The sequence below is a fragment of the Pavona decussata genome, unplaced genomic scaffold, assembly GCF_977016875.1.
Source record: "Pavona decussata unplaced genomic scaffold, jaPavDecu1.1 SCAFFOLD_300, whole genome shotgun sequence".
Classification (NCBI taxonomy): Eukaryota; Metazoa; Cnidaria; class Anthozoa; order Scleractinia; family Agariciidae; genus Pavona; species Pavona decussata.
Window position 1 is genome coordinate 2,275,001 of NW_028145697.1, and position 23,293 is coordinate 2,298,293.

The window sequence follows — 23,293 nt, forward strand, 5'->3', positions numbered from 1 at the left end:
GCTAGAAGTGCAAGACACAGCGTCTGATCATAAAGAGTCAAAATCTGAAGATATTGACACGACTAGTGATCCTCAGCGACCCTCTAAAAGGAAGGCTGCCATTGAAGCGAGACAAAGACTTCACATGTGGACTCAGTGACACTTTCGATTTAAATCAGCTACTTAATATCTAGACTAAGGATTTCTTATTATCGTTGTGGGGGGAGGATGTTGTGAATTAATTTAGCCGAATTCGCCCGTGCGAATTGTTGTAGCCGTGGCGCACGGGCATCCCGGAATTATGCTAATTTGTTTACTATAAAGGTTTCGAATTCGTCTGTATTGGCACATGGTTTTAGTATATGGTTTGTAAACGTCTAGAAATAAAACGTCTCGAGTTGGAGTCGTTCCTGTTTGAACTTCTTGAGACAGTGAATCCTCAGATGACTTTGCAAATGTGATGAGCGCCTGAAGCATTTGTCACACCGTGTACATTTGTAGGGTTTAATTTTCTCACCACTGTGAATCCTCCGATGTCTTTTCAAATTTGATGAGCAGCTGAAAGATTTGTCACATTGTGTACATTTGTAAGGTTTACTGCTACTGTGCACTTTCATGTGATTTTGCAAAGTTGTTGAGCAGCTGAAAGATTTGCAACATTGTTTACATTTGTGGGGTTTCTCACCATTGTGAATCCTGAGGTGTGTTTTTAGATCTTGTGATTTTTTAAAGGACTTGCGACACACAGAACATTTGTATGGCCTCTTGTTACCGTGTACTCTTAGGTGACGGTGCAAACCTTGTGACTGTTTAAAACACTTGCTGCAGATGCTGCGTTTGAAATCTTTCTTGCCTGCATCCTTCAAGTGAACTCCCATCTTTTTAAACTCTTGATAAGAGAAAATGTGTAATATCTATATGACAAACACCTACAAATAAACAGCCAAAAATCTGAAATGGTAACTAATGAATTGAAAAGGGATCTGCAAATTCATGCATTCTTTTTATAATATTGGAATTAGGAGAATGTAACTATTAAGTGGCTGGACTGTGCTTGTATTTACATGTTCTAATTCACATTTTTGACTGTAGAAATATAGCTTGCTCATAAATAAAACATGATATTCCATGTTGTGTGTTTATTCATGCTGGAAGTATTTACTAAAAGCATTAATTAATAAAGAACCTTAAGATCACGAAAAAAAAAAATGATCAGATATTAAACTGGTTGCCTAATTTACCCACCAAAAGGTAAACTCTCAGCAGAACAACAATTTTTGAATTGAACTGAACTTGTGTCTCAAACTTCATTTGTGTTAGGAGTAAGCTCTGTGTTAAACCACTCAAAATGCCAACCAAACTCACCCCCCCCCCCCCACCTTTACTTCCCACCCGACCCTGGGGAATAATTAGGTATAAACCATGCACTAAGCAAAAGCAGACGAGGATCACACCCTACATATTGGGGACATAGTTACTGATATTTACTGCTTATTAATAGTATTATAGGCCTCTACTAAGTGAGTATAATGCTCCACATATGTACAGAGGACAGATTTACTGTCTAAGCCATAGTATAATAAAATAAGATAACTAAATAATTAATAACTTTCATACATGGGATCCAAATTACCCTCATTTTTGCTGGAGACAATGCACAGGCAGTTTGCCTCTGCCACATTGTTATCAATCAATGCACAAGAAAAATGCTACCACTTCACGTTGCAATGCAAACTGACGCATCCTATCATGTTTTAGCCTGTGTAGCTGGCGGTATTGTAGGCGCGCGCGAAATAAAGTTCTGGTGGCCGAGCCGCTATTTCAAACTACCCCTCCCCATTCTCCTTCTCTGTGAGAAATATACTAAACCTGATATAGAAAGGTTCATCTAACAAGGAAACTAATAAACCATTACCCTACAATAAAATTTGCACCTGATATGATATTTCTGGACAGTTGTATAAAAAGGTAAATAAAAAGACCAGTCCATCCTGGATTATATAAAATGGTACATTTCAAGCAGACTGTAACCTTTCAACACATGTAGCTTCAAATTTGTAATGAGAAAAAATATCATGAGTGATGAGGAAAGTAGAAAGTGAAAGCCAAAAAAGTCACAAGTTGACAACAACAACCCATGTTTGCCCAACTAGAACCACAAGCAGTTGGAGTCCAACTTCAGTCTTTCACGGATTATGTGAAGTCCACCTGGATAGAAAGCGCTGTGTGGCCCCTTCCCGCTGGAGCTTCTACCTACAGGCTGTAAGGACAAACAACGATGTTGAAGGGTGGCACTTCCATCTGAACAGGGGAGCATCGGGAAAGAGTCAGCTGCCATTTTACCTGCTGTTACACTCTAGCTCCTGCACCGAGAAACACAGATTGCTGCCCATCAGGCTAGAAGGTGAAATTGCAAACCTTATAGAAAGATGTTTTGAAGCAAACAAAGACAATTTTGCTTCGCTGTGATGTAACCGCTGACTAGTCACGTAGGTGTAGTGACCAATTATTTCCCGGATAACAATTTTATGGCTAACAATAATTATTACAAGGTTTGTTAAAATTCGATCCTGAGTAATCGAGTTATAATTATTAATGAACTATAAGAGATTTAGTAATTACAGTCGAACCTCTCCTTACGGACACCTCTATAAATACAGACACCTCTCTATTACGGACAGTTCACTTGGTCCCTGAGAGACTGAAATCCATATAAAGGCTACCTCCGTAAAACCGACACCTCTATCATGTGGACACTTATTCCTGTCCCCTTGGTGTCCGCAATTAAGAGGTTTGACTGTAATTTATTTAACACGTGCATTAACACAGTGGTTTCAAGACCAGTGGTTTTTCTCAGATCTTAAATATGTAGTACGAAAGCTTGTTTTGGTGTTTACTTCTACACTTTGTCAGTATTATGTAGTTAACAAATAACGTTTACTAGCACCTGATTCGCAGTGTGGCGAAAAGACTCATGTTTTAGCGAATTGACTTCTGACGAGCAGTGCTACCAGATTAAACAATCAAAGTAAAATTAACCGGTTTTGTTTACTTTGACAGAATGAACTCAAGCTGTTATAGATTAAAATACCTACCTTATTTTGAAAGCAACAACAAACGGCACCAGAAGAAATCACCACTGCACTCTCCAACCACATGAGCACATGTACACGAAGTAAAATCACCTGACATTCCATACAACCACCTACCCCTCCCCAGACGGTAAGGAATTTTAAGGGGCAGCTTGACAGCAGTACGACAGAGAGAAAAAAGGCAGTTTAAAAGGCAATTTGTTTTGTTGTTGTAGTTTTGACTTGAAGGTAAAGTCATATAATAAATCCTTTATTGACCAATCTTGTTCAGTCAAGATGGCTGTATATTGGCCTCGTTCTTTTTTTTTGCGTTTTTATGGACCTTGACAAAAACGCAAAAAAAGAACTTGGCCAATGTCCAGCCATCTTGACCTCACGCTTGGTCAATAACGCATATTTATTGGTTATTACGTCTGACGAACCTCTTTGTTATATGTTTTTGTTGGTATTTTTGGTCGTAACCGTGCACGGAGGACATACGATTTTGAAATGTGTTGGAACAACTGACCAATAGAAACTGTAGTGTGAACATTAAAACAAAGGATTGTGCGTGGTGGCGGCCCGTCCAACATAAATTGCAACACCATTTCATGGCAAGGTTTCATAACCAGTCCCTCAATAAACTATGCTGAAAATTGGTAAAAAATTTAACTGTAAACTGAGAAATGACACGTTTTTTAACTGATAGCTGAGAAATGGACTGAAATTGTTTTGGTAGTAGAGATAAAACTTAAAATTTTACTGATCATTGATATCTGAGATTCCAACATCGATCCACAACAGCAGGTCTATTCCAGGGGTGAGGGGTGGGGGGGTGAGGGGTGAGGGGTGAGGAATGGGGGTGGGGGGTGAGTTTAACAGACGTGGATCTAGACTCTCATATACGTGATAAACGAACATCCTGCAATCTCACACGAAATCGCGAGTTCGGGGGTGAGGGTACGTTTAATTCGTTCATGACGCGAGCTATGGGGATCTGCGATCCACCTTAACATTATTGAGTTCGACAAACACATAAAAGTAATCCAAACTGTGGCTATCGTTTATTGTATTGCTTTTTTGTTTGAGACTCGTAAGATCTTGGATCGACTAAATGATACAACTGACGTCATATTGCTTTTGATTCTTTAAAGTGTAACAAAACTGTAACTTTATATATACAAATAAACTAGATTAACTTTCCCTGGTTAATCATTTACCATATGGCCTTCGAAAAACCGGTTGTTAGGCTGGTTTGTCAATGATACTAAGTGGAGCAAGCGTCAATACTACTAAATGTCGCTATTGTCATGATACAATTACAAATGTCGTTATTGTCATTACACAAACAAACGTTCTGTTCTTGAGATATGAACCCTTTACTCTCATATTAATTCGGAATCTTAAAACTGCAACACAACTGTAACTGTAAATAATCTGGATTAACTTTTATGAATTTGCTTTTTTTTTGGTGGGCAGGGAAAAAATGTTTTTCCTTTTTCTCGTTTGTATTTGGGATTTGAGCATGTTACATTTCGAATCTTCATTTCTAATCCTCTCTAGGATCAGAGAAAAAAGAAAGAAAAAAGTTCACTGCTTTCAGTTTATCCATTGACCTTGCCATTGTAATTTTAAATTATATTTATTTAGGATATCTTTATTGTAAAGCGCGCGAGAGCATCTGTTTATGATTCGCGCGCTATATAAATGATAAATTATTATTATTATTATTATTATTATTATTATTATTATTATTATTATTATTATTATTATTATTATTTATAATTTCTTTCAATTTCAGATTTCCGTTTTTCCCTTCCTTGTAATCAGAGTTCCATTAATAGAAAACGGAACATAAAAATAAACAACAAACATGTCTTTAGTAACTAAAATATGCTGGTATCACTTATATTCGAGAGATAACTCTCACAACAATAAGCTCTAGTGTATTTGCCGTTGCCGATTAAGGCGTTTCAATGGTCGAATCGTCCAACTGAGTAAAGCTTGAGGTTGGCCGCTGATAAGATTGGTCCTTAAAATTTTTAACGGACGTGCGTAAATAAAGCTGAAGTAACGTGTACTGGGACTTCAGTGGCACAAACAATTACAGCTGACGACAAAATTATCAATTCAATTCGAAGAACAAACTTAGCGCTTAAATTTTTTGCGACACTTTCTAATTTTGCATATCTCGTGAAAACGGGAAAATTCAGTCACGAAAATTAAATTAAGTGACTTGCCTCGAAGCCTTTTTTAAAATTGGCCAAAGTCAAGTGCTGCGATGTACACTTCAAAATCTCGAAATTCACGTGTCGCGAAAAATTCATTTAATAACGTACACAAGCCAACGAATCTCATGTTAGTGGTGGTATTCACTGTAGTCATGTTGGTGCTTACAAGCCGAACTATACTGAACGAGGATGCACAGGAGGAAATTTCCGTCCTTTGCTGCATGCAATTACGATGACATTTCTATTTTTATGTAATTTTTTTTCAGTTTTCGCTCGCACCAATATGATACCGTGAAAATAACCTGCATGGATTACATCTTGACTTGTATCTCCCTCAAGAAAATAAAGGCATACGTCTCTAGTTATTTACTTGAAAAAATAAGAGGGTGGCCTATCATCTAAAGATTTAGCCGTAACTTCGTGGGACTTTGGCAGAGTAACATGGTTGCAAATGTCAAAGTATTGACATACACGATGTATGTAAATTGAGTTACGTGGTACGGCCGTAACGTCGTGAGACTTTGGAGAGTAACATGGTTACAAATGTCAACATATATGAGAGTCTATGAGAGTATATGAGAGTCTAGATCCACGTCTGTTAAACTCACCCCTCACCCCCCACCTTTCACCCCTCACCCCCCCCCCCCACCCCTCAACCCCACCCCTCACCCCCCACCCCCACCCCCGGAATAGACCTGCCGATCCACAACCTTCGTATAAATGGGTCTGTTGCGTGATAAATCCAAATGTTGCCATTCTTAACCCTTAAAGAGGCATTTTAAAGGTGTTTTTTGTCAAACTTCTGACAAATAGATTTTTCTTTTATTCATGCACTTTTCTTTACCATTTTCCTACGTTTTGTTACCTAGCAAAAGAAAAATAAGGGTCACTGAATCTTTAATATTGTGAAGTGAATGTAAATTTATAGGAACAGCAAAGAAAGGAAGGATAGGGATGGGGCAGGGTCGCAGGTTTTTGTTTTATCTTTTAAGGGAGGGTCATAAGTTTAACAGGTAAGGAAAAGGGGAGGGCCACGAAATTTCTCAGAGAAAAAATAAAAAAATCCACCAGCACCTTCCCAGTTAAGAACGTACCTTTTATCAATTATTACCTGCATTATCCATATATTTATTTATTTTTTGTAGAGAAACTATATGGCAAATCAAGTATTATGCAACAACAACCAGCTTCCCACCAAACTAGGAAATACCAGCAGGCATGGTTACCCTGGTTAATAATCCAACCATAACCCAACATAACAAGTTGTGATTAGAAAGTAAGAAATTTCAAGAACGTACAGTCGTAACTTCTACAGGAAAGGGAGGAAGGAAATTATCTGACAAATAGGTAGGTAAATTGCTGTCCCAGCAACAGTTTTTCTCTTCAGGCAAGGTCAGTTTGGCATGGCTGGTCCAAGGCAGTAACATACCTAAACCTTCAATAATTTTTTTTAATCTGCATCATAGCAATGTACAATAACTACTACCCTTAAATTACATTTTTAGACAAAAAAACGCACTTAGTGCTACATACTGCCATACATAACAATGCATTTTTACGTACTATAAAGCAGAATAAATGTATCAGAGTTAAGACCAATTCCTCTATACAGTATTTATAGTTACGTTTGCATAAAAATTCATGGAGATCTAACTCCTTTTTGTTACATTTTTTGTTATACAGATAGTACTTGGTACAGTATATAGGATACAATAATTCAATATTCAAGTAATCTTATAGTTATCTTATAGAGTTTTACCAAAGATCATTTCTATATCACATACCGTGAAGGTAGTAGAATGCGCTTCATTGAAATTTGCCAAAACACTTTGGAAAATCAATTAATAACAATAACAACAACAACAACAACAACAACAACCAGTTTCCACATGAAATAGGAAATACTGGCAGGCGTCAGCCCATACTGGTTAATAGTCCAATCATAAGCCAACATAACATGTTGAAATAGAAAGTAAGAAATTTCTATAAATGTATATATAAACTACAACTTCTACAGGAAAGCAAAGGGAAGGGGATTTTCTGACAAAGAAGAAGGTAAATTACTGTCTCAGCAACAACAGTTTTTCTCTTCAGGCAAACACAAGGTCGGTTTGGCATAGCAGTGGTCCAAGACATAACATAACTAAACCTTCAACATATTCACCTAATAAACTATTGTCCGACAAGCTGAAAACTAACATACACAATCAAGACTTCTTTAACACTTAACAATCTTGAAAATTCTAAACATCAAAACAGTATCACCTTTGCATTTCACCACTTTATAAAGGCTTATAGCATCATAGCATACATGTTCTTTCACAAAAATTAGTTTTGAGTAGTAAATCTTACCAACCAAGAGTTACCCTAATGACCAATGAATCAAAAAACTACATTTTGAAGTAAACAAAAGAAAAACAAAACCCTAAAGTGGGCCAAGAATTTACTTTATTCAAATGTTAGAAAACAATAATTATTTTTAGTGTTACAAAATACTGTTGAAAAAAAAAAAAAAAAAAACCCACGTACCCAAGTACCATTTATCGTTCAAAAAAAGGGGGCTGTACTACAGTTTTCCAGATTGAAAGAAGGCCTTAAATCAAACTTTTTTAAGAAAACCCCCAACAGGAATTTTCTTGGAGATTTTTTCTAGTGCAATAAATACAATAGAGATAATTTTGAGACAGAAATTAAATTGGGAATGTTCAAAAAGTGTTAAATACAAAAGAATGAGTCTTAGTGGGGGCCTAGAAACTACACCTTTTAGAGTGGTCTGGCTCTAAAAATTATCTAGCCGTACGACCCAACTTCAAAATTTCTGGATTTGGAAAGTGGGCAGAAATACGTATTTACTGGGAAGAACACGAAATTCTGTCGGGGAGAAATTTGGCAAATGACAAAATTGGGAAATTTTGCCTTATTTGAAAATTCCTAGAGAAAATTCTGGCAGATTTTCTTTCAAAAATGTTCATATTTTTACTTTAAACAGTGTTTTCTGTCAACAGCAAAAATTTGAACATAGGTTGTACGGGTAGATTTGGAGAAATTAAGCGAGAAAAAAAAGGTCATTGCGACCTCCAGTGAGAAGACCATTGCACATGCTTGTTCTGGAATAACCCGGGTTCCAGGGTGACCAGGGAGCGTGCACTCCAACTGGTGAGTGCATGCTGCCTTCATGCTCAAACATTTGGTGCAAAATCACAACTCTGCAAAGGCTTTAAGGCTGTTAAGGAACGGCAACCATTGGACAACACGTTTTTTTTTCAGTTATCAAGCCCACACACAATCTAGCTACTGTTAGCACACCTCTGAAACCTAAGGCTGTACCTAGAATACCAGGAAATTTTTTCCGAAAGCCGCCATTTTGTTTTTGTGCATAGGGGATTTCCTCAGCTGGCTTGCGTGATTTTTCTCACGTACAATGCTTTTGTGTGCCTTGAGCAGCGCGCACGCATATCAAAGCTTACATAGTACATAAACTGTAGTAAGCCACCTAAGGGGTCCTCAAAAGTTGGGATATTCCTGTAAAACAACTGCCTGTCCACAACATGCTCTCCCCCTTATGTGGAAAAAGTGCCCCCTCTTAAACAATCAACAAAATGTGCCATAAACTTGTACCCATGGTACAGAATTCCGCAATAATTATGGCAGTATTCTTGGCACATACATCCAACACGTAAATCTCTCCTTGTCATTGGCAGATCATGTGCTGCGGTTATGCCTCTTTTACTGTCATTCCTGAAAGATTCACTGCACAGGGTGCACTTATGGGGTGAATCACCATCCACATGAACAGTTCTGTTGTGATAAAGGAAGCCAAACTTCTGAGAGAAAGATTTGTCACAGACATGTGGGGTTAATTTCACCACTGTGTATACAGAGTCTACACTCAGATGCCTTTGCAAAGTTGACGAATATATATTTGTTGTATCGTATCCTGAGGTGGTTTTAAAAATCCGATGACTGGTTTAAGCATTAATTTTGTCACACTGTGTACATTTATAGATAGGGTTTCTCACCCCTGTGAGTCCTAAAGTGAATTTGCAAAATTAATTTGATGACTCGCTGAAGCATTTGTCACATTGAGTACATGTACACTTGTGGATTTCTCACCACTGTGAATCCTCGTGTGATTTTGCAAATTTAATAACTGGATGAAGCATTTGACAAATTTGGCATTTGTAGGGTTCCTCACCACTGTGTATCTTCAAATGCCTTTGCAAACTTGATGAATGGCTGAAGCAGCTGTCACATTGTGTACATTTGTATGGTTTCTCACCACTGTGAATCTTCAGATGCCTTTGCAAATGTGATGAGCGGCTGAAAGATTTGTCACACTGTGTACATTTGTGGGGTTTCTCACCACTGTGAATCCTCACATGAATTTGCAAAGTTGATGAATGGCTGAAAGATTTGTCACACTGTGTACATTTGTATGGTTTCTCACCACTGTGAATCCTTAGATGACTTTTCAAACTTGACAAATTGTTGAAGCATTTGTCACATTGCGTACATTTGTAGGGTTTTTCACCACTGTGAATCCTCAGATGACCTTGCAAAGTTGATGAATGGCTGAAAGATTTGTCACACTGCGTACATTTGTACGGTTTCTCACCGCTGTGAATCCTCAGATGACTTTGCAAATGTAATGAGCGGCTGAAAGATTTGTCACACTGTGTACATTTGAAGGGTTTCTCACCACTGTGAATCCTCAAGTGAATATGCAAATATGATGAGCGGCTAAAGGATTTGTCACATTGTGTACATTTGAAGGGTTTCTCACCACTGTGAATCATCAGATGCCTTTTCAAAGTTGATGAAATGTTAAAGCATCTGTCACATTGTGTACATTTGTAAGGTTTCTCATCACTGTGAATCCTGAGATGCCTTTGTAAATGTGATGAGTTCCTGAAGCATTTGTCACATTGTTTACATTTGTAGGGTTTCTCACCACTGTGAATCCTCAGATGACTTTGCAAATGCGATGAGCGGCTGAAGCATGTGCCACATTGTTTACATTTGTAGGGTTTCTCACCACTGTGAATCCTGAGGTGTACCTTTAGATTTTGTGAATTTTGAAAGGACTTGTGGCACACATAACATTTGTAGGGCCTCTCATCACTGTGTACCTGTAGATGACTTTGCAAATCTTGTGACTGTTTAAAACACTCACTACAGGTGCTGCATTTGAAATCTTTCCTGTCTGTATCCTTTGAATGATCTTTCATCTTTTTAAACTATTGATAAGAGAAATATATAAGACAATTCTCTTCAATTAAAACAAAACGCTAAAAATCAGAAATAGTAACTGACGAAAAGATCTGCAAATTGAGGCATTTCTTTTATTGGAATGGAGAATGCTTTTGGATAATGGTAACAACAGTGGCTTGATGCTGCTTGTATATGTATTTACATGGATATATATATATATTTATTAAAAACTGAATCATTGTATAATGCAATTCGAGGGATTTGATTGGCTTAGCGGCCATGGTATACAGCTATTTCAATTAATGTTGTCGGTTCAAAGCATGAAGCTAAAAGACAAGACCGAAAGTTTACGTGGGATTTTTATGAATAAATTCATCAAAATCAGTCATGCCTGGAGAAAACAATACGTTGTAATTAGCAGTACAATGACCTGCACGTGCAGGGATGATTTTGATGAAATTATTCATAAAAAATAATCCCACAAAACATTGCGGTCTTGTCTTTTAGCTTGATTTTAATTAGACAACGTTAATTGAAATAGCTGTACAGCTATTTCAATTAACGTTGTCGGTTCAAAGCATAAAACTAAAAGACAAGACCGAAAGTTTACGTGGGATTTTTATGAATAAATTCATCAAAATCAGTCATGCCTGGAGAAAACAATAGGTTGTAATTAGCAGTACAATGACCTGCACGTGCAGGGATGATTTTGATGAAATTATTCATGAAAAATAATCCCACAAAACATTGCGGTCTTGTCTTTTAGCTTTTTTTAATCCGACAACGTTTACTGAAATAGCTGTATGAGCAATTATACCATGGCCGAGAAATAGCGACCATTAAATTGTCTGCTGGTTATTCTTGCACAGCGAAATCAGTAAGATCTAGCAATATTTCTTGATTGTTTTTAATAAAACAATTATTCCACTTGCGCTTGTTGGATATGAGATGATTATAGCCAACTCGGTGCTACGCGCCTCGTTGGCTATCTATCATCTCATATCCAACGCGCGCTCGTGGAATAATTGTTAAATATATATAATCAAATCTCTTTGAGGATACCGTATCCCAGGGCAGGAAACTTAGACCATCGGAACGTCCGAGACAGGTAGCTTTTCCATTCGGACAAGGAAAAATATGATCTAATTTGTCCGATTGGGCGACCACGTTGTAGGAAAAAATTAATGAACTTTTTTTCTTGACTTTGGATATAGAATGAATCATTCTTTCCATATTTGATATCTTACTGCCATAAAAAAGTAGCTTTTACAGAAAATGAAATATCATGTTGCGTAAGTTGTGTGTTTCGTTACGCGAAGCCTGCCGCCATTAATTTCCATGTGAGTCCAGCTGTACAGCATAATTGCAGGCGCATGACAACACATGCTTGTCAGGCTACCTTTTTCTGTCGCTTGTGGAGCGTATCGACAATGTCTTCGTCTCAATCAAAATTATTGAAATTGAAACACCTGGCAGTATTGACGTGGATGTTCCTTCCAAAAAGAAAAGAAACGAAGATGACAAGAAAAAAGATGAAGCGAAGCGTGTCAGAAAATTTCAGCCAGCTTAGCAGAAAGAGTTCGAGTTGGTTTGTTATGACAAACAGACAAATGCATTGCTCGACTTGTCGGAAGTATCCAGAACTAGCTGATAAAAGCAGCCCAATGTACATCGGATGTGGAGATGGAGTTCAAGGATTCAGAAGGGAAACACTGACAGCCCATTCGAAAAGTCATCGCCATGTTGTTTGCCATACCAGCGGCCCGGTTGTTCAAAGCCCGATTAAGCTAATCCTGGGTTAACGTGAAGTTTGATTTGATGTTAATTACTTATCAACAAGTATTTATCCAAAAGACTTTTCCCATCAGTTTTGACTTAGACTTTTCTTTACCTTTGGCTTGATGTCAGCTTTTAAAAACACTTTTTTGAGCGAAATGAAAACCTCGGTTAACTTTAATTCGGGGATTAGCGTTAATCGGCTTTCGAACAACCGGGCCCAGATCACTAAATGACCAGAAACCGGAGGACAGGCCATTGGAAAAAATTTGTCTGATTTTTTGGGCAAGTAGTTTTGTGGTTCGGACAAGTAAAATACACATTGCACTTGTCCGAATGGACAAGCGAATTGAGAAGAAAGTTTCCTGGTCTGATACCACTGAAGATTCACTACAAAGTGGTTTACACAAAAGTCCTCCTACAAACTAAATAAAGCCTAAAGTTAGATGTCATAGCGATAACAAGCTACTACTGATGTCAATCATAACTGTTCAAAGTAATGAAAGACTTTTTGGACATATATATTTATATAAATAAGATTCAATATAAAAATAAGATGATGAGATAAAGTTACAGTTTAAACTCAGCTGTTAAACCTTGATGCTTAATTACTCTTTTTAAATCCCTAAGACTGTCCACATTTGACAAAGTTCTATGAATTGCTGACACCAAGATGGTCTTGCGAAGATCTACTCATTGGCCGTTTTTATGCTAGAGACTTTTAAAGTCGTTCGGACCAATTTAACGTCTTAGACATTAAAGCCGTCTGGTATAAAAAACGGGACGCATAAAAGTAGACGTAAGCTCAACTTCACTCCACCTTCTGCCCCAAGACTCCTTCAAGTTCTTCTTGGCCGCCATGTTGTTTAAGCGCCAAGCCTTGAATTCTAACTCATGCCAGTCGTCTGTGGACGAGTCAGGGCTAAATGCGTCCCAGTAAGGGCGTCCCGTTTTTATACTAGACGCATTTAACGTCTAAGGCGTTAAAGTCATCTGTTGAGTGCTTCAAAAGTCATCAGACGTTAAATGCGTCTGTCTTATTTACCGTTTTTATACTAGACGTTAAAGTCATCTCGAGACGATTTTAAAGTCTCTAGCATAAAAACGGCCATTAAATGATGAAAACTTAATCCCCTCCAATATGTGATGTGGTTAATCACCCCATGAGTTTTCAACTTTTTTCCCCAAGCAGACTTGTGGGTCTCAAGACATAACTCACATTAATGAACATGTTGAGAACTGCAAAACAAGCTACAGTTTAGTGGGTTTAAACTAATATACCAAGGATTTGGATGTTTTTCAACTTTTAAATTTTTACATTTTTAACTTTTATTATTTATAATTATATCAGATATAAAATACAGTCGACTCCCAACAACTCGAACCTTCCAGGGAAATTGAAAAAGGTTCAAGTTATCGAGGGTAAAATTATACAGAAAATGACCTGAAAGGAAAGGAAAGTTGGTTCGAGTTAGCGCGAGGTTCGAGTTAGCGAGGGTTCGAGTTATCGGGAGTCGACTGTACACTCATGAGTAGCTTTATAGTGGTACAGTGTAAATTATCATACCTTAGGAGTTGGGTTACAACAAACCAATGTGGGAGCATCTCCTATGCCTGGAATCTTTATTTCCAAGCCCTCTATGGAGGACATTGCTTCCTATAATACAAAAGAAACACAATATGAAATTTCATATTGGGTACCACTGAAATAGACACATTTTAAAGAAAAAACATTGTCTACAATTTTATCTCCCCAAAATCTGACAAACTAATGGCCACTTCTGTCTGAACTTTGCGCAAACAGTGCTAATATGAATCCTTCCAAAAGTAAATGCAGGATGAAGAGTTAGTTTTTCTAGATAATACAGTAACTGGAGTTGGTAAACTTGCTAGCAGAGCTCAATGATTTTGGCAGCAGCATTTGTAGTATGCTTTCCACCAAAAGCAAGACGCTCAGTATAAAAATGTAAATTTTTGAGCTTGAGCTGGACTGGAGCTTCAATTGTGATTTGATAAGTTGATTTGTTCCAGGAGTTTAAGCTCAGTGTCAAACCACCGATAAGTCAGCACTTGGCACTTGAAATGCCAACCACCCTCACCCCATTTTACTCCCCATCCAACCCTGGGGAAAATGAGGTACAGTGTATAAACCACTAGGCAAAACTAAATGAGGATCATGCTCTGTATATAGGGAACATATTTAATGCTTATTATGCTCCTAGCAAGTGAGTATAGTATTGCTCCAGATATATACAGAGGACAGATTCACTGTCTAAGCCTAGTAAAAATAAAACAAAATAAATAATAAATAAATAATAATAATAAAAACTTTTATACTGTATGCGTGATCCAAGTGACTCTTTTTTTTCCTGCCTCTTGGCACATTGTTTTAAATTGAAGACGTTACTTTGTTTAAGTGTTTTAAGAAAGAAATCCTTGTTACATTAAAGGGGAAGTATCACACAAATTTGCTGTCATTTCAAAACCCAAAAATGTTTGTTTCTCAGCAGAAACAACGAAATAATTGTCAAGTTTGTTATACATTATCACCCGAGTGCAATAAAACTTTCGATTAGTGCCTCTGGCCAGAGACAGAGTAGGCCGGTATGGATTGAAACTTGAAAAATATTAGGCTAATGTTTTTCAAGTTCTCGCATTTTTGTTTCTAAAATATGCTAGAACAGATCACAAGTTGTTCCTTTCAAGAATTGAGTTGATTTCTTTCCTCTCGTCATTCTAGAATTTTTTTTGTAGCTAAGCGAAGGTCTTATTGCATCATTTTTAACTAAAGCTATCAAAAACCCCATGATACTTCCCCTTTAAAAACATGTTTCCCTTCTTCGAAAAGCCTTTGTATTTAAAAAAGCGAAGTAATCCAACTGAGACAAGAAATCTATCAATATACTGGTCTCCTGGATAGCCTGCGTTGCGTGACTCACTTATAATAAAACTGTTGTTAGAGAAAAAATTGTTCCTTGATCCTGTCATATTGTATCAAACAAAAAGATTTTGTTTTCAGGATCAAAAAGTTATGTTGAAATACAAGCTTTCGATTCCGTCTCGGAATCTTTTTCTAGTGGTGTAGGACGTTTTGTCACATGATTAAATTGATAAAATGTCGCATGATAAAACGTCATGGTAGATCGCTGGGAGCTTGAATCTAATGTCACGATTCAACATCGCCATTCAATGTCAAAGCCTGAACACAAAAGATTGGGAGTAAGGACTCTTTTCCATCAGGCCCGAACAGTCATCACAGAGGACCAGGATAAAGAAACTGTAATGAAACACCTGAGGTCAGTCCTCCAGAATAATAACTACAACCCTTGGATTTTCAAGACCACTCTAGGTACCACCCACAAACCCAAAGGCACGGCAAACAAAGGCGGTTCCAGTGTCAGCGCCCCTCTCCCCTATATACAAGGAGTTTCTGAGCAACTCACACGAGTTTTCAGAAAACAAGGGGTGAGCACCTATCACAAGCCTATAAATACCATAAGACAACAGTTGGTACACCCCAAGGATCCCACACCCATGACAAAGAAATGTGGAGTACTGGTCCATAAAATCCAGTGAGGGGATTGTGAAGAGGTACATGTACAAAGGTTTTGTCATATATTAAGTTGATAAATTATCACGCGACAAAACGTCCTGGAAGATTGCCAGGGGCTCATATCCAGTACAAGATCTTCAACGACTGCAGTTGGTGACCACCTAAGGAACATGAAGGATGGGTTTTCAATCTTTCTTCATTGTCAATTAATTATTGTTGTAAGAGAGAACTACACTTTCAAAAGAAGAATTAGAGAGGCTATTGAAATTCATTGCCAGGCTCTGACATTCAATCACGACGTTGGATATGAGCTCCCGGCGATCTACCGGGACCTTTTGTCATGTGATATTGTATCAACTTAATCATGTGACAAAACGACCTACACCACTTGAAAAAGATTCCGAGACAGAATCAAAAGCTTGTACTTCAATATAAATTTTCGATCCTGAAAACGAAACCTTTTTGTTTGAATAAAACTGTTCTTTGTGAAACTTTCTTGCACAGAAGAATATTGTTCACTGGCAACAATTGAATTTGTATCAATGTTGAAGACAAAAGGAAAATTTTGTATGGCTTATTGAAAGCCCCAAACTTACATAAAACATTGTAATTTTAAAAATTATTTTTAAAATTTAAACTCCTTTCAGAAATACTAAACTTACAAAATGTGACAAAAGTTTTGGGACCATGGATCCAATCTATTTAAGGAGCTCAATCTCGCTGAGGGAAACAGCTAAAAAATCTAAGCAATTGATATTTCAAGTCCTGGCCAACCAAACACAATGCAGACAATGTTTTTTACCTTTCAGGTCACACTTCACTAGAGCGATTGCAGAACACCTGGCCCATGTCAAACAGGACAATCTACTGCCCCCGCAGTCAATGAGTAATTTAATAGTCTAAGCTAGTACAAATCGTCATCCTTCAGTCCCGCAGCCTGGTAGTTAATGTATAAGACCTAGTTCATACGTCGAATATAATTTGGATTAATTTATAATTTGAATTGACTTCGTCTGTAAGAAGAAGATAGTAGAGATTTGATTTAGATGACAAATTAAATTCAACCAACTTGAATAACATGGGATTGGGTAGCACTTAGTGTGGACAACCTACGATGATTCCAGATTCAAGAAAACAACGAATCAATATACGTTAATGCATTTTCAAATTTATGCTACAACATCTCAACTCACATGCCTTTTACACATTTCATCCGTCTGCCCCAGATGGATAAAACGTCTGGACGAATTTGATTCCATGAAGGGTTTCATACATCCCTTTCCGCATTATATTTGACTGAAATGCGACGTATGAGCTAGGCCTTACTTAATCCAAGGTTGTACAACTTGTGGACCCTCATTCCGGCAGTTGACGAACCTTCAGTCCTGCAGTCACGACTTAAGGACTGGAGAAGCAGTATTTTAAAGGCCCATGTTCACCCAAGAGGCATTGCATGCCGAGCTGAATTTCGCAGAGTCTAAAATTCAGAAAATTACCAGCGAGCACTAAACAGTGAATCAAAGTAATCCACATTTATTGAGCTTGTTTCCTGGAATATCACTAGTTTTCCTGTCATTAGCTTTGTATGATATCCTCTCGCTTTATTTATGTGGATATTTCCAAGAACAGTCTTCGAGTGTAAAGGAAAATCGCAAAATCTTTGTTCGCTTTTAAGTAACATCTCGCCGTTGACAATGTAGTTGTACAGTTGTTATTCCGAAGGAATATATATATCCTTTATTCTGAAATAAAGAAGTGGGAGGATTTGTTGTCTCCATACATGCATCTGTTCCTGATTTCTACGGATGTCTGACCTTAACACGTAAGTTTTATTAGCTCTATTCAATTTTATTCTCCCGCTTCATGAGCATTGCGAAGAGATGAAATAAACTGTATGGTTTTCAAGGTGGCATTCCTTTGTATCTTCCTATTGACACAGGCAAACAAATTAAAATACTCATTTGCTTAGTAAGCTGCAGATTCATTCATAGCATCATTGCTCTATCATCAAAGGTAGAAATAATTTCATGATAGTACGATACACCGGATCGGCGGCGGGCAGCACGCTATAATTTTGAAAGCGATATTAACTGAGCTAACATTGAGTCCAGCACTGTTAATTTCTTTGCATGTCAACTTCAATAATAATCGAAAGGACCCTATAAGATTACTGTTTATCTTATACAACAATAGAAGCAAAATCTTTGGACAAAAATTAGTTAATGTTGAGGACTGCCAGCTGTAACTGTTCAACTGTTCCGCCACGTCGCTCAAAGGAACAAGTGCAGAAAAACTAACCAAACCCTTGACTTTTGTTCGCCAAGAATTTTACGCAAAGGATTACAAAGAACTCGGGCACTTTGGAGAGTAAATATTTCTTATAGGTGCAGAGATTAAAATAAACCGGAGCGACTGAAACAAAATCAACCAGTCCGATTTGCCTGGTCTGATTTATTTTGAAAATGCCAGGACTTTCATCAAAGCATGAATACTCTGGTAAACCAATCAGATTGCAAGACTAAACAATAGAAGCTGATGTAAACAATAACAAATGGCCGCAAAGCCGAATGGGTGAAACTGGGCCTTTAACTTGAATATTTAGTGGGCTGGGTATTCTGCATAACTAGCTACACTTCCACGCATCCTTCAGGCGTATATAAGCTTAGTTTGATGCGAGGACTGCGTTAATAATACGGTTAACCAGCAGTATTAACCACTATTCACTTCTTGCATTTACGAGTTGGCTCACAGGAGCCTTTAATTGAAGGGCTCGGTGAAAAAAGGGCATAAGTGACGATTTCACCTTTACAATTCAAATCACTCTAAAAAAAATGGTCTACTTTGGCCTACTGATTTCCCCTTGAGAAAACCAAACACGAACAGTACAAAAACCATTTGCTTACTATTTCTCCCTTCTTAATTCTACAACAGTAACTTCTCCCTCCCACCCCCTTCCCCTATGCAATTACAACCGAACACGGACAGCCAAAAAAACCATTCACTTCCTGTTTCTCCCTTCTTAATTCTACCACAGTTATTTTTTCCTCCCCCCCCCCCCTCCCCCTTATGCAATGTTGAAATGGGAAGTGATGCTTGCCAGGAAACTGTTCGTGACCCAGAAAACAACATTGAGTTGGGGGGAGGGGGGGAAGGAGGCGAATGTGGTGGTTTATAGCTTGTTTACCAGTGAATGGGCTTGGAAGGGTAATTTTGTTATAGATTTTGTCCACATCGGACTTGTCAGTTTCCCAATTTTCGGTAGCCTGAAAGTTTCCACTTTCCACGGGCTGCGTTTTGTCGCACCTGTCGTTGTTTCATAAGTAATGTTTGTGATGATGTCATGGTTTTATTTCGCGGGTTGTAACAAGCCCAAAATAGATCAAGGCAGTGGTGATAACCAACTTGCGTATCATACTGGCCAGTTGGTTTCGTTTTTGTTCAATGAAGTGTGTAAACACCCAACATCTATTGGTCTTTTGAACAGTTATGAAAGTGACGAATGCAGTGCAGAGGAACCGGTCGAAACGTTGTCCGAAGAATGCCTCCTTGGTACTACCGTAGTGATGACTGTGCATTTGCGAATTTTTCATTTCAATAATCATCAAATCCCTCGGGAGCATCATGTGCACTAAGGTGTAAACAATGTGGCCTTACCAATCCCAATTTCTCTAAATTTGCACTTATTTGGCATACAGACTTTTTATTGTGTCAGAAACAGGGTTCCATATTTGAATACAAAACTTTCTAACGAGATAACAGAACTGTATGCCAAAGTAGACTGTTTTTTGGATAAACTTGAATTCTAAAGGTAAAATCGTCACTTACGCCCTTTTCCCACGGAGCCCTTAAATTATAAAAGGCCACAAAACATTTTACTGTAATGTTCTCGTTGGGTGTTCTTGAAAGTAAAATGAAACTATTACCCACAGAAAGAGATGTGAACATGATCAAAGCATCAATCAAAAAGTTAATGACTTTGAAGCAACACACTCCTGGCTATAATTCAGAGTGCCCAAATATCAGGACGTAACATGTCGATAATTTCGAAAGTCGATAAAAATAGATCGTTGTCAATTGAATTCTATACTAATCAATCGACAAATATCGGAAATCGATAAAAATCAATGACAAGATTTCTTGTGATAATCGATTTTGATCGATTTTCAATGATAAAATTTGATTTGATAGATTTTAATCGATAAGTATCAAAATATGAAAAAGACGTATGGCGGGAAATAAGACTGAAGTCATACGTGGTCTAACTAAGTGAGAGCCGATTGGCTGGCAGTAGAAGCTCAAACATACACAAGGAGAAGCAAAAGCAGCAAAAGAACTCTATTCACATCAAATATCTGAAAAACTCTCTGATGTCGCAGCTTACAGAATGTTGCTTCAGGTTATACTACAAGGAACAAAATCGGGCATGATCGAACAGTTTAGCATGGCTGAATGAAATAATGTTCATTTTACATTGAATAACAACAGCACTTATAACAAACCACTTGGTGGCTCAGTTTTTATTAAACTTCATTGCCATACATATTACTTTAGAGCTGTTTCAATTCTATAAATTGCCGTTTGAGCTGTCGGATTACTGGTTTGGTTAATACCGCAGCCGATTGAAAATTGGCTCAATTTCTGTCAATAATTAACAATTATTCATCAAAGTGGAGGTGAATAGTGATGGATATCCATCACTTTCACCAACACTGAGGTGAATAATTGTTTGAGTATAACACAAAAGCTGAGTAAAAAGTGGATCAAAAATTAATACTTTATTTTTGGCATATACTAAGAATCGATAATCAGTTTAAAATGTTGTGATAATCTACTTTTATCGACAAATTAAAATTGTCGATTGACAATTATTGACAAATATCGAGTATTAGTATATACCACTTAAGTGAACTGTAGTGTGCTTTTTACCCACGCTCCCACGTACTATTCACCTCTGAGCAGCCGAAGAGAAACAAGATGGCTTCGCACTTCGCGACAGTCACTAAAGAGGAAACTATTTTGAAAAAAGAGACGGCTATAACAAAAAATACAAAAATGGCAACAAAGTTTGGTTTGACAGCATTGCATGGTAAGTCTTTCAAACCTCATATTCTAAGGCGAAAAATAAAAAATACAATGCATTGTTTATGAAAACTGTCGAGCACTATAATTACAACATAAACAATGAAACATCTTATGTTTTATGGCATGGTTCAACAACAAGACAAATTTTACACAATGATTGAAGAAAAGACATGTAGTAACTAAACAAGTGCGTCCAGAAGTTTTGAACTCATGAATGCACGCAAGCGCAATGAACGAGTTATAGCAATGGCGGACTTTTCGCTTGGTTGGTTCTGTCGTTAACTTTCGGGCATAGGCCGTGAATGAGTTTTAAATTCAATCAGTGGAAAAAACATGCGAAAATTTTTTGTTCACGGTGCGTCTTATTCAATCTGTAGAGAATAATTTGACGATCATTTAGTGCAAGAATGGAAATTTTTCGTTAAATCTGAGCAAAGTTATAAGTTTTTTCAGTTTTTCAGAAAGTCCGGGGTCGTAAACTCATTTAGTGAAAAAAAGAATAATCTTATTCAACCTGTAGACAATAATTTGACAATCATTCTAGTTTAAGAATGAAGATTTTTCGTTGAATCTGAGCAAAGTTATAGGTTTTTTCGTTCTTTCCACAAAGTGCCGTGTCTTTTAAGAATTTAAAATTGAATTTAAAAATAATTTAATTAAACAATAATTGAATTTAAAATAATTTAATTTTGGGGTAAAATAATTTAAGTCCGAAAAAAACCCAAGGAAATTTTTTCACGACGCATCAGGATAATCTTATTCAACCTGTATACAATAATTTGAGAATCATTATAGTTCAAGAATGGAGATTTTTCGTTGAATCTGAGCAAAGTTATAGGTTTTTTCGTTCCTTCCACAAAGTGCGGTTTCTTTTAAGAATTTAAAATTGAATTTAAAAATAATTTAATTAAACAATAATTGAATTCAAAATAATTTAATTTAAAAAATTCAATTAGTGAAGTGTCGGCAAGATCTTGGAATAAACAAGACGCTTTTAGAGCGTTTTCGTGGCATTGCGTTGATGTATGTTTAGCACTAGTGGCCTTACTTATTGTAGGCCCACCGATTTTTTAACCTATCCTCCCTTCGCGATTGAACTAACTGAATAGTTTTAGTAAGAAAGATTGCGTGATATTGCGTTGCGCTACTTGAATTTTGCCGCCAAAAAATAATGTCTTCACAGACAGCTGAAAAAAGAACTCTTAACCGAAAAGTTCACTGCTAATCATAACTTTTTGCATACATGAAAACTCAGCATCTTTCATCATATTTGTGCATCTCATAAAAAAGTATTACATCAAGTAGATTAGTTTGCTAAAAAAAATTAGTTTGGCTGTCAGTTTTCATACCACGCGAAAGCGTAACGTCGTAAACAAAATTATGCAAATTTCTGGTGAAATGAACATTTCTTTCATAGAGGTTTCAAAGGGAAAAAATGTTTAGGTAAGGAAGTGTCCGTAGCTGCATTCACGAGTTGGCTCACAGGAGCCTTTGATATTTGTCCGAGAGACGAGAACTTTCTAAAATAAGAAATCGCATACCGCGAGGCACGCGAGATTTTGAAATTTCCCACCATTTGTCGGTATATTGTCAAAAATAAAATAAAGTAATTTTTGGTCCACTTCTTACTCAGCTTGTGTGGTATATACTAAAACATTTATTTACCTCAGTGTCGGTAAAAGTGATGGATATTTTATACCGAGCCGCGACTTTGGTGAATAATCGAGTTATCGACTACGTTTTCGATGATCGATTTCGATCGACATGTTACGCCCTGCAAATATTCGAGGACAAAATCAGCAGTGCTACCAGATTTATAAAATTAACCGATTTTGTTTACTTTAACAGAATGAACTGAAGGTGTTACCTACCTTATTTTGAAAGCAACAACAAACGGCACCAGAAAATCTCCAACCAGTCTTCCAAACATCGAGTCTCCCAAACATCCTGAGTCTTCCTTACTACGCACGCTTGGTGAAAAGACCGCTGGTTGAGGAGAACGTAGACTCTTGGCGCGAAAATTAACATAACGGGGGGCGAAAATTACTGACCACTCCGAAACGTCGGCTTTTATCGTTCTTTTTTTGCTGTTATCTGCTTGAATAATAATAAAAATGAAAAAAAAAAAATAACTGTCAATACGTTTTTTAACTGATACCTGAGAAACGGGACTGGTAGTTGAGAAATCGCCGAAAATTTTAAATCTGAGATCTGAGATTACAACATCCATACTTTTTCTATAAGTTGGTCTGTTGCATAAATAATTCCAAATGTTGCCACACTCAAGCCTTAAAGAGGCAGTTTAAATCGTCGTTCGACTTGAGCTCAAAACAGTTGAATACGCTGGTGTGCAAATTAAATAATTACATTTGCCTATTATGACGTAAAAA

The 23,293-nt window shown here is 37.2% G+C and overlaps 2 protein-coding genes across 2 annotated transcripts in view; both read right to left on the reverse strand.

The window, feature by feature from the left end:
* The window catches only part of LOC146454588 (uncharacterized), an 8,642-nt gene extending 6,681 nt beyond the window's left edge, over window positions 1–1,961 (reverse strand). The window contains exon 1 of the mRNA XM_085095326.1: window positions 417–1,961. Coding sequence (XP_084951452.1) covers window positions 417–857 — 441 coding nt within the window. The 5' untranslated portion in view covers window positions 858–1,961. The remainder of the gene's footprint in view (window positions 1–416) is intronic.
* A 4,179-nt stretch (window positions 1,962–6,140) lies between these two features.
* LOC146454589 (uncharacterized) lies at window positions 6,141–22,834 on the reverse strand. Its single transcript, XM_085095317.1, has 3 exons — window positions 22,775–22,834; window positions 13,836–13,925; window positions 6,141–10,518 (listed from the first exon to the last, which is right to left on the reverse strand). The coding sequence occupies exons 2-3, from the start codon at window positions 13,917–13,919 to the stop codon at window positions 9,391–9,393; spliced, it is 1,212 nt and encodes a 403-aa protein (XP_084951443.1). The 5' UTR covers window positions 13,920–13,925; window positions 22,775–22,834; the 3' UTR covers window positions 6,141–9,390.
* Window positions 22,835–23,293: the final 459 nt, after the last annotated feature.